The sequence below is a fragment of the Venturia canescens genome, chromosome 4 (genome assembly GCF_019457755.1).
Source record: "Venturia canescens isolate UGA chromosome 4, ASM1945775v1, whole genome shotgun sequence".
NCBI lineage: Eukaryota > Metazoa > Arthropoda > Insecta > Hymenoptera > Ichneumonidae > Venturia > Venturia canescens.
In genome coordinates, this window is record NC_057424.1 from 11,323,178 (window position 1) to 11,342,527 (window position 19,350).

Genomic DNA, 19,350 nt, shown 5'->3' on the forward strand with positions numbered 1-19,350 from the left:
TTTCGAATATCGAGTTCCTTTTTTCATCAGGAAATACATAGGCCGAAATATTTGAGTTGAGAAACGATGTGAGCTGATTTTGTATTTTAAATTTCATTTTCTCTCGTATGCTCTCGCGATTCATTGGGACAAATATTTTCATATCGTGTTCATATAGAATTCCGATTATCATATACGATCAGGTGATTAATTGTCAGGACATTGGGCGACAGGTGCTAGTAAAGTATATAAAAAAAAAAAAAGAAAAAGTAAAACAAACGAAACAAAAGATAATTCTATATTTTCTCATTTATTGGTGTGAATAATAAATAAAATAATCAATAATTCAATTGACAATTAAAAAATAGTGACTTGTGACTAGGTTAAGACTCACCGCTTGCGAACAAAAAATCTATATACGTGTGTGTTTTTCGTGTACTGGTAAGCATTTGAGATTTATAAAACGTCGTAATGACAGAGTATAATCGTCATAATCATTTGTGTTAAATCAATTGAATTAATAGTTTACAGGCGCAGCGTTGAGAATAGGACGTAATGACGGGTGATTTATCCATGCTCTTCATTTTTTTTGTTCTTTCAAGGATTTATTTAAAGGAGGGACTTTCAATTTGAGGGGACTGTGTGATGATTTTTTTTTCTTTCATCGGGGCAAGGCAGAGAAACGAGGCATTTGCGTGAGACTAAAAATTATATAAGAAATACTTGTTCGTGCGTTCATTCAAATTAACTAAATGCGCGAATATATAGTGAAAATAATGACAAATAAGGATATTATTATATGATAAATATAAACGCAGAGGACTAACATTAGTAATTGTAAGTATTAAAAATAAAACAAAATTATTTATAGTAATAATAATAATAGTAATAGCCATAATTAATAATTAATAATTAATAATAATAATATTCATAAAAATAATCGTACAACGATACAGGGTATACGGTACTCGTATTTAAATGTATAAGAATAAATGAATATTAATTAATAATCATAAGATCCGGGTATTTATTTGTTTGTTGATATCTACAGGGATTCAGTTGTCACTTTCGTTAAACGGTGTGAAACTTGAAATTTCAAACGACAAAATCTCGATAAAGATTTGTAGTGAAGTTGCGAAATTTCATTAAAAACGAAAAACGTTTAATAACGAACGATACGATTGTATTTGCTTAGTCAATCTGTCGCAACCAATTCCTTCTTTTCTTTTTTTTTTTTTTTCGAAAGCATTTTACATATTTGTATATATATATATTTCATTTTGTACGTATATACATATACATATATTTGTTTCCTTTAAACCTTTCGTTTATTCCAATGTAACGGGTTAGGTGACCGCAATTGTGCGGGATAAAATGGGATTATTTTTCCTTGTTGGATTTAGTCTCTCCATGGACGCCACCGGAATGCAGACACCCTGTGCCATTGCTTTTCTTTTTTCCTACTTATTACGTTTTTCACTCCCTCCCTCCCCCCCCCCCCCCTCCTACCTTTCGTCATAAAATGTTTAGTCTCGATTCATTGTTTCTTAAAATCTGGACTCTTAGGTCTTCCGCCCCATTTTAAACTGCGACTAGTGTCTCTAATCTCGAATAAGATTAACCACCTACGAGCTACGACGTTTACCGATATAAAATGTTGTCTTTCATTTCTTCGTTTGTTTTTTTGTTTTTCGCTTAATTATTTGTTCATCATTGATCGAGCATGGGACGCTCTGCTTTGCATGTCCTCTTGGTCGATCCACCACGGGTTTTTTTTCTATAAAGTTTCAGCTTTTTATCGTTGAAAAAAAAAGGAAGTAAGGTATGTTTAATTTTTCAAGATCCCTAAGAGCTTGCGGAACGGGGGCGTATCAGCAGAAACGAGTGAAATTTCGTGGGATTCATCTCGATTGCTCTTGCATCCGAAGACGATCGAAATGACATCGCGAAAATAGGCTCCCCGCGCTTTCTTCCTCATATTCCCACGTTCGCCAGCTACTCGCTCCTCAATATTTTTCAATTTTGCTTTGATCAATGGTTCGAAAAGAAAAAGAGAAAAAAAAAAGTAAGACAAGATTTTATCTCAACTATCTTCGTCCTCCCATCAGTCCTTAACGTCTTCCCTCCTCGGCAAAATTAATTAATCTCTTTAAAGATTTGCTGCCTCGACGCTGTTCCAATATGCACGCGTTGATCACAAATTAGTGTGCGCGCGTATACAGGAACGGTGCTTTTTTTCTTTCCATTTGTTTCTATAAGCAACTTGAAACTTAACGTGTTTTGTATCTCGTGAAAGATCCTCCTCTCCTCAGTTGCGGCACAGTCGATTTCACGACTATTTTGATACTCGAAAATCAGTGCGACCGGTTTTCAGTGTCATTTGCGAACGCGTCTTATTGAAAAACGTCACAAACGACGCGAAACGAAGCGTCAATTCGGTCGATTAGTTCCGCGTCGCTTGCGCCGATCCAATCGCCGATCCGCTCGATGCTTCAAGGGAAACGACAGATCGGTGCTGATGAGAAATGTTGAAGAATTTCCACTACTCGGACACGTTCGAAACCGCCGATCGTACTAATTTTGAGTCTCGTTGCCGCCACAGGAAATTTCAATGTAACTGCGTGTGTAGCGGAGGGATTTAATCAACGATTCACATTTGGAATGATCTTTGGGATATAATGCAAAGTTCAAAAACTTAACGTCCAAGAGAACTTTCAATGATACACATGTTCGCGAAATGAATAAGAACAAAAATAACGAAAGAACAAACGCGGACGATTTATACGGAGTTCGATTTTTCTACTTTCGTTAATTCTAAGTATATACGATTTGCACGATTTTCATATTCCCACTTTGTTTTTTTTTTTTGTTTTTTTTTTCGTTTTTTTTTTTAATCTCTCATCGTCATCTCGATTCGATTCATAAGTTGTAATTGTTTAAAAACGTTTTATTTCTTAAATGTATTTTGGTTTCGTTTATCGGGCAAGCCGCGTTTTGTATTCTCTTTCGCGCGAATGATACCCTTAATGTGTTCTAAAACGTAAATATACGTCGCAATTAATATTAATTCCCGTTCAACTTTTATCAGAGGTGGAACGAACCTTTGTTGGACGCTGGTCGATGATTTCGTCGCTCGTTTAATATTCGATCGAGCGCAATGAATATTCGTCACTGACGAATTATTAATTCATGTACAAATTTATGCATATATGTGCTCATATATATATTTATATATATATATATATGTTTTGATTTATGCATATATATAAATATATAGACATATTTTAGTCGCTGACTCGGTGCCACTCGTTGAATTGATCCAGCGGAATGAGAGGCTTCTCGTCGCTCGAACGACCAAATTCGGTGCAATCTCAGTTAGAGTTGCGGAAGAGAAAAGATCCTGTCACGGATTATTTAATATTGCTGCATCGTGCTGTCGGAGTCTCATCGCTGCGTCGTCTCCTCTTGTTCGGGGATACGCCGATGACGTTGAGGCGCCGTTGTCCTGCAGATTCTTCGTTCCATCTCTCGTCTTCTTCTCGTTCTCGTTACGACGTAACCTCGTTCATTCGATCCTCTTCGTTACTCGAATTATAATTTGGACGTCACCCGGACGTTCTGATCATTTAATCAGCTAATCTCCTTCCCGTTCCGCCGAAACTGATAACTCTTTCGTCTCGTTACTTCGATATGTTACTGGGAGTACCGGACTGCCTGACGTCGTGAAAACTCTGAAACCCCTTTACGATTAACATCAACGAGGGCGTTTCCTCATGCTGTTGCTTTTTGCTCTGTTTTCATAGTCAATTTGACACACGTCACGGGGACAGTCTTCGGTACAAAAAAGGTTTAAGCCACGTATATTCCTCCTCGTTTAAATATTCATCCATCTTTCACACTTTCATCGTGGACTTTTCATAGTTTTCTTCCGTCTGTTCAGCTTCATTATGTTTCATTGTTGCTTTTGTCTTTCAAACCGGGCTACCACGCGGAGCAGCAGCGCAGCGCCTGACTGTTGGTTCACTCTAGTTGCTCAAGGAAATTCGGGCTCTTGAAGTAATCCGGCACCGAATCGTCCAGCCTCGAGATCACCTTGTAGATCGACTTCTTCCACGACTGCTCCGTGTCCTTGCCACCCTGTATCGCCTTGTAGAACTCCTTTAGCGTCTGTTCCACCACGTACCTGAAGTTCCCGGGCACCTAAATCGAGCGACAACAAACAATAAAACAAACGAATTTGAAAATCCAAACACTCCACAGCCTTACAACTATTTTAATATCCCAACGAGAATAGCGGATTCAGCGTGTCACATTTTCTATACGAAGCAAAGCGGTATAAGCACGATTTAGACCAACGGACGAAAAATGTGGCATTCCTAGCAGGTGAATAATGAGTTTTTTTTTTCAAAAATCTTGCGTCATCGAGAAAAATCTTATTTTTGCAATGAAGAAAAAGGTCCTTAACAAAATCTTGATTGGAACGATTCTTCGAGTTCTTTTACATTTGGTCAATTTTTCGTTCGATGCAACCGTGAAATGATATTTTTGAGGAAAAAAAAAAAAAAAAAAACACAAATTTGCAAAGTTTGGACACTGAAACATCGATTGATGGATCGTCGTCAAATGTGCCATGCAACGTTGATTAGTTAATTTAGAAATTCGAAAGCTCTCTCGAGAGCTGAACAAGCAAAAGGTAATGAAAAAATGGAAAAAATGTTAGAAGCGTAACTGATATTAGTGAATGTATATTTTCAATGAAAATCATAAATTTGTCAGCGAGTGCGTGTTTCGTGTATTTGCGCACCTGAGGACCCCATACCTCAATGTGGTTGTTGCGGTTGTAGTGAAGATTGAGAACTCGGTAAATTTCCGAGTCACCTCCGACCTGCAAGTCGTCGGCATTTTTGACGCCTTCCGACACCGCTTGTCTCGCGTATTTCTCCATTTGAATGTAATAAAACTCTCTGTAATTATAAAAACAGAAGGAAAAAACGATTATCATTAGCGATGTTTTATACAAGGAGGTTTGAAAAACATGGAGTCGCGTGAAAGCGACTCAAGAGGCATTATTATTTGAGGCCTTTTGGCATCGATTACGTCGCGCACATCAGTTGGGAGATATAAATATGGGAGAAAGTCGCGCAATTAACGTAAGTGTTGATACCACACATTGACATATTCTCCGGGGACTTTGTCAAGAGAATGTTTGAGTTGAAGTAAAGTTTTGCAGCGGCGTTTGCCGCGCGGCGTGAACTCGATGCTGACTTGACGTATGCAAAGCTCATGCGATGTTGTGGCATAGCGAGTTTTCGAAGAAAAATAAATCAAAAGAAAAACGTTGGCGTTGCGGCGAAGGGGCCGGGGGTGGGCGCCGGGTGGTCGGGGCTTGAGAGAAAAGGGAGGTTAAATAAGGCAACGGTCGTAAGTGTGAGTTCACCTGGAAACGGAATGAGCTCATGCGCGCACTTGTGTGGGCGAGAGAAAGCAAGAACGCGGAGGATGTTACCTGAGCTAGCAGGAGCGTGCAAATGTGAGAAGGTCGAGAGAACGTTTCGCGAATTTGTGTGAAGCAGCAGCAGCAGCAGCAGTAGCAGAGCGCGAGGCCATTTTTCTCAAAGGGCGAGGGTAAGAGAGAAAGCGAGTTGAAAGGAAGGTGCATGGTGAAATAAAAAAGCCCCCGCGTCTACGACGAACGCCTCCGCGTCGGGGTGTGACGAGATAGGTTTACCCCCCATCGCCCAAGAAGACTTCACACAAATTCGCTATCATCTCTCGGTCGTACATTTTTTTTCACGACCCCTCCCCCCCCCCCCCCCCCCCCACGCCTCCGCCGCACACTCTTTTCTCTTTCTTTCAACATATCCAGCTTGTTAGAGCTCCCCTCGTCGCGTTCTTCACTCCCTTGCACAAATGGCACCTCCGAGGTGGTACACGCATGCGGTAATAAGCGACGATATCGCGTGCTTTAAGCGCCCGAGTGTCGCAAGAGTTCCACTGGATAGAAGTAATAAAGAGAGAAAGAAAATGTAATATTTTCTCCTTCTCGTGCCCCCGCCAACTTGCAATGTTTACGTCCGTTAATTAACGCAGTTAAACAAACACAAGTCGCTAATTGGTGGGTAATTAGTAACAGTGACCCGAGTTGTGTCTTGGAGCGCGCGTCGCAGCATGAAACGTAAAAGGCAGTGTTGGAAGACGAAAAAAAGGTCAGGAAATCGGTAGGTGCAAGGGCGTGGTTTCCCCTCCGTCCTTTGCAACTCATCGCTCGGGGTGCAACAGCTTTCCCGGTTAAACAGGAGAGCCTCTTATGCGAATCTTAAGCGCGGCATGCGCGGGCGTTGATTAGACGTTTCGCGATTACCTCTATGGAGATAAATAAAAAGCGAAATTGGGGAGAGCGAGAGGGACGACGAATGATGAGAATTTTTCTACGCTTCCGTCGTCGACGGACTGCTCAAGAAACTGGGACAAACGCTCCAGATTGGATATACGCTATTTTACGACACGAACGGATATGACTTGGCTCGCGCCAAAGTCCAGGGAGGAAAAAAAATTCGTATGAAAACAAAAAAACACGCAGCCACACAGTTTACATTCTCTCTCCCGCTGCATGCTGGTACATTCGCCTTTTCCTTTTTTCCTTTTCTTTTCTTCATCATCGTCACCTGCCACCGCAAGTTCTTCTGTTATCCCCCGGGCACTTTCTCGTTTTCTCTGGGCGCGGTGAGATACGATCCTGCCCGCTCGTCGGGGAGAATGAGTGCCAGAAGAACTGGGCGCGAGATCGTAGTGAGAGAATGCAAGCACGAATATACGTGGACGCATACACGTTCACGAACAACTAATTCCGCAGGGCATTCTTCGCGCTTTCGCTCGCGGTCGTCGACGACGATGACGACAACGAGGAGGAGGTGAAGAAGAAGGACGAGGAGAAGGAAAAGCGAGTCCCTTTATCTTGCTCAGCAGAATTTTCATCTTCCTCTTTGCCAATGTATGGGCATGACAAAGCCAAAGGAAAAGGTGGTCGGATATATAGCGCGATATATACACGCGCGTAGAAAGTTTCTAGTTCACCTCAGTGTGAACGGTGAGCGGAGGAGAACGTCGAGCAGGATGACATTGGAAAACGGAGGACATTGGTGCGAGGTGAATTTTCAATGGGAGCGAATTCTCGAGCAAGTCTACCGTCGGAGCCACGGGACGTGCAACTCGCTCAGGACGCTCAGTTCAATCGACGAATAACGAATGGCGATGGAAAACAATGCGCGAGCGAAGAACCAAAGACGAAAATGAAAGCTTCGGCGCAGAGACGCGGCTCTCTCTTCTTGCGAGAGAACCAGCAGCCTGCATCCCTGCAACGATACCCCATTGGGAGCAATTTTTAAGATTGCTTCCGAACACGGTCGAACTCATCTACAGACCATTTGTATATATACGAATGTAGACACCGCGCACTTGCATCTGAGCAGCCGACCCGTCGAGAAAATTTGTCGAGAAAGAGAATGAGACGTCGCCAACAACTGTATATAACGTAGATTGCGCGCCGGATGCACTTTACCATCGGAGATAAAAACTTTCGAGAAGCACCTATTTCGTCGAGGCCCACTTTTAAGATTACTTTCGAGTGACCGAGCAAGGGCCAGGGTGCTCGAATAGCTCGGCTCTCCTTAATATATCTGTACTACATAAAGTGCACACACAGAGCGAAGGAATCGCTATAGCACTGCCATTATCTTTGATCCTGCATAATGTTTTAGGCTAAAATACTTCTGACGAGAGTTGCCTCGTGGTCACCGAGTGTCTCCCCAAATGATTTTTTCCCATCCAAAGTTTCTTCAGCTATTCAAAAGTAAAACTCTTTTTTCCATTAATTGAAATGTTTTCAGTCAAGTTTTACATCAATTCAGTCCGATAGGCTCTTTTCAATAGGCCTCGTCTGACAATAAGACGATTTTCCCCTGAGCGAGCAGTCCCATGGCCCATCGGGCCATGAGGACTCAATTTCCTGATGAATTTCTATCTTACGAAGAGCCATAAGCAGAGTCGCAACACACGTGATACACGGATGACTATTTTTTATATCCTTAACCGGAGAGAATCGACTTTAAACTCGTGACGTTTTCACGTTGCATATATTATCCGAGACTATTTATGATCGTGGTGGTTGCGGATGGCAGGCCATCGATGTTTCAATATAACACCTGATCACGCGAGCGAGAAGAGCAGCGCGTGCACACGTTGCTGGAAAAGGCGGAAGAGAGGGCGGGGAGGAGGTGGGGTAGGAAGCGCGATCCGCCGGAACATATAAAAAAGATGAGAGATGTGAGTCTGTACGTGGGTATTCGCATATGAATATATAAATATGTGTTCGACGGCGTCACATGTGACTGAAGGGTCGATGTTAACGGGCGCGCAAGAACAGAGTCGAGAATCATGATTGGAACACAGGGAGAAAGCGGATATGTATGTATCACGTGTCGTAGGTATCTAAGCATAAAGAGAGAAAGAGGGAGAGAGAGAGAGGGAGAGAGAGAGAGAGAGAAAGGTGGCCGGATTGCGCATACATAAGAGAGCTCTGAAGGGACACGATGATGATGATCTCGTCTCGTCTCGCGCTCGACTCGTTTCCGTCTATAAATTCCCGCCCTTACATGCGTACATCCCGATCGCAGATCACCGCGGCGTGCTTAGAACACACACACATGCGTGTAATGCATGTGTCTCAAGCTATAGCTGTGTGGGATGAACAGCTGCTCTTACGCTAATTAAGACAATTTCTCGGCGGCCTCTTATCGAATGCGCGAGGGTGTAGAGCCCTTGCGCGGCGAATATAGATATATAATAAGTATCGGGGCATGTAAGGCCAACCCGGAAGAGAAAGGTGCTGCGCTGTACACTCTTCGCCGCTGATAGGTAACGCCGCGGGTACGAGAAGGAGATGCCTCGGTACTCCGTACATAGATGAGTGCATCAGTGTCCGTGTGTGTACGTATATACATTCGAACGCGCAGGATAGACGCGAATACGTATATATGAGAGCGTGTAGCAATTGCAAGCCCACCGGCAAATGGCATACGTCGAGGAGCATCGCGGCAAACTTCTTCAGCCATCGAAGCGTATGTACGCGAAGCTTGAGGCGACCCCCTTGACTCGGTGGGTGTCACCTGCGTCTATAATCCTTACTCAACCACCCATCAACCGCATTGAAAATCTCGCACGTCGGATCGGCAAGTAATATAGGAGGTGGCAATGTTTCTCCTCGCGCTCACTCACAAGTATCACATGTACGCGGGAATTTTCACACAAATATACGCTCCTGGCGATACTGCGTGTACGTGTGTGTGTGCGTGTGTGTGTGTGTGTGTGCGTGTGTATTTATACATCTAGGTGGAATTACGGAATGGGTATTGCGCAATGGCACAGAGGAACTGCGAGCGAAGTGCCTAATTAAAACAGACACCCGGAGACTATACAGAAAACCGGCACGTGAGACAGTACGCTAAAATATAAATAGCTATAGGTTTACGTTATACGCGGGTGGAATTTCGCACAAGAGAGCGAGGGAGATGTAGCTAGTTCCGTCGACGACAAAAAGCCAACCCGAGTGCTAGAATTGCCACTTTTCGATCGCGCGAAAAGTAAGAGAAGAGCAGTCTCCGTGCAGACATACACGCGTCTACAAATATATCTATATCCGAGGTGTACAGGCTTGTGTACGATGAGTCAGAAGAGGGAGAAATGGAATAAACAAAAAAGCTCACCTCGAGATAGCAGCAGCAGCTCAGGGTGTGCAGCGAAAAAGGAATTCGGTGGGTATCTCGCTGTGTGCGTGTGAATGCGTCAAGGGTTATGAGGAAATTTAACGACGAAATGAGAGAGAAAAAAAAAGAAAAGAGAAAAAACGCTTTCAGGGCTTGAGGTGAGAGCGAGAGATCTGGGGCGCGCCAACCTGCGGAGTCTTTCATTATAGTATTGTATAATTAGGATAATAATAAGCTCTTCAGAGAGCCCCGGGTGTTCTTGCGCACCGCTGAAGCAATGGGAGCACAAGAGACCTGACAATCGCTATGTGCATTCTCTAATGTCACATCTACGTAGGTAAATCAGTGAGAGAAAGAGAGAAAGTCCGTGGACTCGGCAAGAGATCGCGCATTCCCAGTTCTCCCGAATAAAGGGATATGCGGAAGATATTGTCTCTTCTCTCTTTTTCGAGATCCTCGATGACATTAACGTGTTTTCATACCGCACACGCACACACAGACACACACGAAAGATATCTCTTGACGAAGGGCTGATTATTAGCATCTAATTATCACAAAAGTACTCGCCCAGATCTCCCTGTCCAATATTCCAAATGTGCAGAGGGAGAGAGGAACAAAGAAATAAGATTTAATAGCCTTCAATTCGATACCGCGATGGGGAAATCGAGCTGTGGCATGCTCTCGTAAAATTGAAGCAGAGCTGGAGCATTTTTTTATGAGCAGTTCGTCCCTGGTGGGATATCGAAAAACTAGAGTGCTGGCCATTATTTCAATGGAGTTGTCAATTTTAATAGCAAATAATGAATCTTTAAACAGATTAACGACAAAAAAGTTATTCGGGTAACTTCAGTTATCCTCAGAAGTTCAATTATTCGGCTGCTTCTCATGCATGGCGAATTAATTCAACACGAAACGCACCCCGGTCGGTACGGGACTTTCCGGCGGCGAATAAACAAATGCATATTGAGCCGAGAGGAATGAGTTGATCCGCGGAAAAAAACCGGTAAGAAGAGTGACTAAGCTTTTCGCTCCTGCTCATCGGTACAGGGGTAACTCCCAGCAACCGTTCCTCGTCTCGTCTTAGGACGTTTAACCTGTGGATGTTTCACACATCCATCTTAGGGCTCATTGATGCCGCTCCTCCACAGCAGTCACGCGAACGGGGCCCTTCGACGGTTATGCCAAGTTCAGCCGACCCTCGACAATACACCAGCAAGTCGCTCGGTCTCGCATTTCTCTCTTCAACGCGTTCTTCCTTAGGGGTGCAAGAAATCCCGGAGACCCCAGTTCTGACCCTGAAATCCCGCGACCCCTGGTGTACCGTAAACGATACGACGCGTCTATGTGTATATCTGTACATATTTAACGGTCGCTGACGTTTTCTTGCCGAAAACTTTCCCACAGTTTCTCAAAGAGTACGGGGGACCCCTCGATCCAGAAAGAAAAGGATCGAGGGAACATAAAGGTGCTTGCTATACAAGCAGCCCGAGAGGGAGACTTGAGAAATACATAAGAGCCACGATAGAAGTCGTGCCAAGATTCGCTAAGTTGTAAAGTCTCTTCGCCCCTCGGGGTCGGGCGCGAAAAAGAGAATGAAAAAGAAACGGAGTCGTACCGCAGTCGCTCCTCCTTATTCTCCTCCTCGTCCTCGCTGCATTTTTGTCTTTTCGAATATTACAAACTTAAGAAGAAAGGGGGATGGGCCGTTATATCCAGCGTGTTGGCTCAGCCTGCCGAAGAAAAACAAGGGTGGAGATTGTGGGAAAGTATAATGGGGCTATCTCACGATGACAATGCCGCCGAAAAAAATGAATATAAACAGAGACTTATTTTGTTTTCAGTGGAATGTGTACAACCTGTAGAGTGGAAAGCATTTGTATACATTTTTTCGAGCAAATTTAATTAAAGACTGAACGTTTCAGCTCCAATATCGTTTTTTTTTGTTTTTTTTTTTTTTTTCTTTTCATTGACTGTGTGCCACGATTCAGAGTAATTACATCATGTCGGATATTCAAAAAAATGAAGAACTAAATTAACTGAAGTTTATTCACTTATGAATAATCAAATAAAAATCTTCAATCTCTCAACTAACTTTCATTTATTTAGATAATGGAAATCTGTGTATTAGGACGAAGTATAGCTACTTTTGGAAAAACTAAAAACTCGTAAAAATGCAATACACCCCGTACGAGCAAGGCAGAGGACTATAATTATTGAACAACTTTTATTACAAATTTGCAAGCGATTATCACTTTCTCTCGTAGTTTTTCACCTGAGCAATTACGAGGAATCGAATACACTTTGTGCGCGTTCACAATGTCCCATGTGTGAGCACAGAAGAGAAGGGGCGTGGAGCATCATGGGGTTCGTTGGGGATCGGAGCTATATTCACTTTCTTGTAAAACTAAGTGTACGAGCTGCGGCTTGCCGAGTTTTGCTTAAAAAATTCATAAAAATGTCGAGGGTGGAAAGAAACTCGGTAGAAATACGTGAGAACGGAAGGGAGAACGTAAACTTTTTCCCAGACACAGGGTCATGTCGGGGGAGGCTGTAAACGCACGAGTATTCAAATGTGCTTGAAGTAATATTCGATCAAATCGTCGAGGTCATCATTTTACATTTGTATATTTAGAATGAAAAAAACGCCAAGGGCACACATTGAGTTTCCGGTTTCGAAAGGTTTCCCGAGGGTTGAAGCCTCCGCTGAGCAGCCACCTACGAGTCTTGCGCGCGTACCCCTTTTCCATACATGCCAAAGGGCTCGATCGAACGGTGAGAAAAGTCCTCTCGTATTGCTCTAGAAGAGAGTGTCAAATCCCAAGAATATGAGAAAACTTTTGTCGTTTCTGAGCTTCAACTAAATCCAAGTTCATTCGCGCGATTTGTCGGTTCTCTTCGACCCGGAATGATGCGCCATTTCGTAGGAGCGATTGCTAAGCTCGTTTAAACTCTCCTCCTATTGCTGCGCGTGTCATCGAAACAGCAATAAAACTAACTCCTCATTCGACCTTCGAAAAAGTGCGGTCTCAGTAGAAATTCGGATATAATTTCTCCGCCTGTTTTTCATGCGAAGCATCATGAGTGAAACTGGATGTAAGGGGGTAGATTTTTTTAGCGGAGCCCCTCTCGGGCCGAGGCAAAGTTGCCCCGTCGCCAAGCCACGTTTTTATTATTTCTCAGGATCGTTCTCTCTTCAATAGTTACACCCTATGGGCGCGCTTCCCCTTTTTTTCGCGTACCTCTCTAATGCCATTTCGGTATTTTTCTCTGTCACGCTTAGTGGTATATCGCAGCGACGACGACGACGACGACGACGGTGACGATGACGGCTACGGCGACTACAATGACAACGGTAACGGCGATGCGAGCGCCGACGACCTATAAGCCTCTCGGACAATCGTCCGCGATCGGCCCACACGGCAGATGTACCATCGACAATGAAAAAGCCTTCGACGTCGCCTCGGTCTTTCTCTCTTCCTCTGCGCGTTCGTTCGGAGCCCTTCACTTTGCCAAAGAGGGGAACCGAGAAAAGGGGGTTACTTTCGTAGTTGGGTATGCTCGTCCGGGGGATAAGGGCGAGGTATGTGTGGAGACGAGAACGAAGCTCACACACGCACACACACGCGTACGTCTACATATTTTGAGAGAAAGACGGCGAGCAGTTTTCGGTAGCCGAACAGAGCAAAGAGGAGAGAGCGCAACGTATCAGAAAGGGGGCACTCTAAGGGGGCTATAAAAGAGAAGAATATGCGGCGTGGAGTATACATGCAGAGAAAAAAAATGGGAGACCTCTTGGAAGGGGGATGTAAGCGGACGCGTGATTTCAGAGAACCGCGTGCCGCACGCGCCGATCTTACAATGAGCACTTGGCGTGTGCCCCCGTGAGCTTCTCTCGTTCTCTCCGATCAGAAAGAGCGAGAGAATTGAATCTCCCCCTTTGCATCTGGCCCTTTGCCTTCAAGCATTTTTTCTCTTTCTCGATACTCGTGTACGTGTGCACACATGCCCTGGGACCCCTAAGAGACGCGAACGGGTCCGTCCGGAGAATGTCACGGCTACGCTTCTCTTAGCTTCTATATCGTAGTGCTCTATACACACACGCGCGCGCGCGCACGCATATATAGAAACGTGAAAACTGAATGCACGTGGTGACGTGTGCCCCGGCAGTGTGCTCTGGTAAAAAACTTCCCTTTTGCATCTGTCCATCGCGAGAGACGGGCGTCTCTTGCGATAATCCTCTACTTTATATTTGCATCATCATTATTTTATTCAATCTTTGCACAATCTATTTTCTCTTCTGTATCAATTGGAGTAAAAAAAAAACCAGTGGTCATTATCAAAGGATTTTATTGTATGAAACTTGAGGCGTTTTCTCCTTGATTTGTAACATGCTCGCGAAATCATTGCACCGGTAACAGTGAGTGTGGCAGCTGAGAATAATTTGTCCCGGAGAACATATTCACCGAGCGATATGTCGGATAGCAAAAGAATGTAGACGTAACGTTAGAACAACGTAGTTTGTAATCTCCAAGGGTTGTGATCACGTATCGAATTTCACGATGAATCGAACCCGCGCGTCGCCGCGAGAGTAGTTTTCATTCTTTCGTTTCATGTTTTTGTATTTTCGGTTCTACCCTGGTCTGTTTATTTTCTTGTTTTTTATTTCCCTCCTCCCCCCCCCCCTTCCCCCCCGAAGGGCAACAAGGGAAGATGAGACCGGGAGCTCTCGTCTGCATCTCGGTTCAGCGTTTGTCTAGTTATCGGCCGTCGAGCGCGGCGATGAGGAGAAAGAGAAGGCGCGGAGGTGGTATTTCGTGACGCTGGATGGCTCCGTGAGAGAACCGACCCCCCTCATACCCCCTTGCTTCGTGCACTCTATCATCATCGCTATGAGAGAAAGAGCAAGAGAAAAAGGGAGTGAGACGCCGAGAGAAAGATGGAGATATGGGTATGGGGGCAGCTGCTGCTGCTGCTTTGAGCGGTTTCACTCTTCAATGGTCCCGGAACATCCCCCCCCCCCCACCCTCTGCACCCATCCTTCGACTCAGTACCAGTCCAACTACGCTTGCCATCATTCTTATGCAAGTATATACAGCACCTTCATGAAAACTCATACTTTGAGTGAAACATAAGTTGGTGCTGGCACAAACCGATACTCGGATCTTGAGGCACATCTAGGACTGTCAAAACTACATCAAATATATGAGGGCACCAAAATATCTCTTTCCGTATTGCTTTATTTTTTTTTCTTACTCCTGGGGCGTGTGGTTTTGATGCATCCTTTTGGCTCTATCGCTCTTTTTCTCTCTCACATACTTACTGTTTTTCTGTCTTTGTCTGAATTCTTTTTGCGCGGTGTCCTCCTCTCCGAACGCCCCGTTTTGCCCTCCACCTTGTTTTGTTTTTCGACGTGACGTGTATAGGCCAACACAAGAGTGCAACTCGTCTCTTTCTGATAGGATTTGAGGGGCGATTCGCGTACTCTCGTCGCGCACTTTGGCATTCCGGCCGAGTATTATTCTGACGTTTTCTTTTTTCTTTGGTTGTTTTTTTTTTTTTTTTTTTTTTATTATTATTTTCTCTGTTTCATTCTTTTTCTATTGGATCGATTTTGTCGAACGCCCCGGTACATGCATGTTGTCCTGGCAGTGATGCCGTCGTCGTCGACGTCGCCGTCGTTGACGACGACGCCTACGGCAAGCCGATGCAACGTGAAAGAGTTTTACAGAGAAAAATCTAGTCTGCACGCGTGTCCATGTGGGCGCGCGTGTCTGTGTGTTCGCTCGTTCGTGATCGTGTGTGCAGTCACGTTGCTCTTTCTTTTACTCTCGGAGGGGGCACCTCTCACATCGACGCGCAAAGGGCAGCGCTGGTTTCTCGTCGGTGCAGTCGATGACGTCGAGCAAAAGCTACCAGCAAGCCCCCGGAAAAGGGGATGATGCTAGGCGCTCTCTCTCGCTCTCTTTAACGTGCAGCGGAGGCAAAATACTCGAAGAGAAGATGAGAACGAGCGATCGGTACCAAGCTGGCGTATTGGGCGAGAAAAGTGGCTAGCACCGATGAAAAAGACAGAGCGCGAGAGCGAGAGAGATAAAAGCACAGACGTAAAGCACCGCATCTTTGTTACCCTGTGCAAAAGGGTTGCATGGTGAAAAAAAAATATATATTTTACGATCAAAGTCTTTTTGAAAAACTTTGATGAACCATTAATGATGAGAAAAAAAGGGATAATTATTCAATGAAATAATACTTCTGGATAAAACGCTGAAAAATCAATTTATAAATTAAGATCGAAAACTACCCGCAATCACTTCACCAGTTACTCCCTGATCTTTCGTAACACTGCCGTCCGGATTTACGTCCGAAGGAAGCTTCTATAAGTAATAAAAGTGAAAAATATTGATTCAAGTTTGTTCTTTATATTTTGGAGCAACGACAGATGCATTGAATTCCATACACTCGAAAATTTCTTCCCATTCTCTCATATTTTTCAGTCTCTTCGTAATTTTCTTCCCTCTCCTTCGGTGTTGTATATCGCAACGCATGAAAGTCGTTTTCGTAACGAGATTTTTCTCGGCACGGCTAACCTTAAATTTTGCACATCTGTTCCTTTTGTGCGTCCAAGTATGACTGCGCGCACGGTACCGCCACCATAGAACACATTACTGATATAATACGTACAAACGCACATGGCACACACGCACACGCTCATATATTTGCAAACTCGCAGGCATAGGCGCGCGTGCTCGCGCGTACACTTGGGCACATGCGCCCGTACATGGATGATGCATGTGTACGTGAGCGAGTTGGCCCCAACGTCACATCGTCATCGCTTTACGGGGGACAACAATGAGGCAGTTAAGTCCTCGTGGTAGCAGCGAGCATCGGCTGAGTACACACAAGCTTCGCCTGGATATTATAGAGGGAGTAACAGAGCGAGAAAGCAAGACATTGTACAACTGAGATTTCCGTACCGAAAACATACGAGGAGAGCGAGACGTTTCATGTGCGGCGTAGCCACATGGCATGGGTGAGGAAGAGAGAGGGAGAGAGAGAGACAGAGAGAGAGAAGAAAAAAAGGAGAAAAATGTGAAAGAGAAAGAAGGACCTTTAGGAACCTCCGCGGCGTAAAACACGTACGACGTCCATATACGTATATCGATGATATATTTGTGGATATGCCTGTATGCATCCTCTTAGCTACATATATTTACACACACATACGTGGAAGAAGGGTTGCCTAGGTTAGGGACTCGGAAAACATCCTTTGTCGAATGTACCCTACCGGGACCGCTCTCACTGTCTCCCGACATCAACTCGTCGTTCAACTCTCCGCTGAGGAGAAAAAAAATCAATAATTCTTTGTTGCCAAGTTTGCCTCTCTTCTGTCATGCCACGCTAAACCACATTATCGTACGTGTGTGTTAACACGCTTGTGCATCTTCAACGTCGTCGTCGTCGTCGTCGATCACGTGAAAATCTCATTGCATTTACGCTATTCAGACTCTGGGAAAATATTTGATTGTCGCACAAGAAATTCAAATTAAATTAGTTTCTCATTATTTCGTTAATCACAGTTAAACAAATCTTTCTTATTCTTAATGTTTTTCGTTTCCTTTCAAAGTTCTCTATGTCTGTTAATAATCTGACGAATTGCAGATAAATTCTTTCCATGCACTTCATATTTCGTACAATACACGGGCGAACATTCGTCATTCGTGAATTCGTAATCAGGATAACTCGCGTCTGCTCGACGTGCTCTCGTCAATGCGAAATTTTCTTCTGGCTTTTAACTCTATTATATATGAGCGCGTGTACCTATTTTCGACTTAGGTCGGATATTCACGATTTTTGGATTCCAAGCGAAGAGGAACCGCGCGCATTTCCATCTCGCTGCTTTCATCCATGTATGAAACATTTACAGTCCCCCGGAATATCCGTGTACACGGTACAGGGATATGTGAAATGCTTCAAGTACTATCACACACGGGATTCCCAGAAGGCTGAGTCTTTGCTCTACAAAGAGAGGAATAGAGAGAGAGAGAGAGAGAGAGAGAGAGAGAGAGAGAGAGAGAGAGAGAGAGAGAGAGAGAGAGAGAGAGAGAGAGAGTCACTCGTCAGGAACGTATGCGAAATCCAACCGAGACTAACCCGCATGCGAGTATGCATAAGCATCACTTGTCTTAGCTGTCGGTCCTGTTTTCTCCACAAGTTTTTCCACCGATTCTCTCTTTCGCTCTCCGGAGAATCTTCTCATGTGTGTATTTTCTTCCACGTATACCCATCATTTTTTTTCCTCTTTCTTTGTTTGCTTTAATTCGTCGCCGTTGTCCTCCACCTGTTCATGCTCGAAGCACGCGAATAATCCGGATGAAAGATAATGGATAAAAAAGATAAAGGCCATTATGAAAATCCTCAACCGCGAGTTTCGCTACTCTTATTAGGACTCCCTTTTTAAAACAGCATGTCTACTGAATGTAGCACTCGGGCCAAGTGAATTACGACGGTGAAAACGAGCCGCAGAATATTCGTCGTTGCTTCTTAACCATCATTGCTGATAATCAGTCGAATTTTCAACTCAGACACCCTGTCAAAATTGCTTATTCGAATAAGTCTATTCACTGCTCGTTCAGTTTCTGCGCGATCTTCTTCGAGTATATCTAAAAAAAGTAATACTTTTGGCAAATCGAGTCCAGTGTCTCTCCCGAAATCAGGCATTTTTGTTTGCTCGTGTTACTATCTCTCGCAACCAGGGACGAAAATGAAATGGGGCTTTTGAAGTATGGTGAGATTATCGGAAATGGAGATCTATCGATAACCGTTTTATACTCTTTCACTTATGAGAAATGGAAAAGTTCTATTTGCGGCTCTTGGCACACGTTGGGGTGCAAACTTTACTCCGCTGGGTTGCCGCTCTTCGCGAGGGGGCAGAAAGCCAGTCAGGCTGCACGAGCGAGAGGCCAGGGGACGACGGATTGGGGAATGATTTTTGGAGACTCGATCGTACCGACTGGGGCAGTAGGTTAGCTGAGGGGTGCTAGATGGAGAACCCTGTTCCAGGGCTCAGGATGCGGCGTATATATGTGGGTTGTCCTTCATTTACGCAATTTCAGGAACTACGAAAGCACAATTTTGGGTAACATAGAAAATGGAGGCGCGATAATCTTAAGTGGTTCGGAGAAGAAAAAGAATCATTGACTGCAACAAGAATAGATTCCGTTATCGAGAAACAGTTCGAATGTCCTAATTTTATAGAAAATTTTGTTCTCGAGTGCGTGATTAGATACGATGCACGTTCGAAGTATGTCAAAACGAGAATTAATTAGTTCTATGAAACGTGCAAATCATTCTCGATTCGAAGCGTAGTTCATTTTACCCCCTAAACATTGGACTATCCATTAAATCAAATTCTTGAGTAAGAAAATTTAAAGTTTCAAGCCACACACACAGACTCGCACTAGAGCGAGTTGAAATTCGGCATTTTTTTATTCGAGTTTAATCTCCTCGCGTGCAGTGCGACAATGAATTTTTCGTCGGCCTACTTGTCGCCCGTATAACTCCGAGGAGCGATAGTCTCATATTCTATAGAATACATTAGTACGATGATTGC

General features: G+C 44.1%; 1 protein-coding gene across 4 annotated transcripts in view; it reads right to left on the reverse strand.

Annotated features, from left to right (window-relative positions):
- Window positions 1–268: 268 nt before the first annotated feature.
- The window catches only part of pros (prospero), a 130,121-nt gene continuing 111,039 nt past the window's right edge, over window positions 269–19,350 (reverse strand). For 3 of the 4 annotated variants that reach the window (XM_043416010.1, XM_043416013.1, XM_043416009.1), the window contains 2 exons: window positions 4,784–4,943; window positions 269–4,179 (listed from right to left, as the gene is read on the reverse strand). In XM_043416010.1, the coding sequence (XP_043271945.1) occupies window positions 4,000–4,179; window positions 4,784–4,943 (340 nt within the window). In that variant the 3' untranslated portion in view covers window positions 269–3,999. The remainder of the gene's footprint in view (window positions 4,180–4,783; window positions 4,944–19,350) is intronic. The other variant, XM_043416011.1, reaches the window with a different exon arrangement.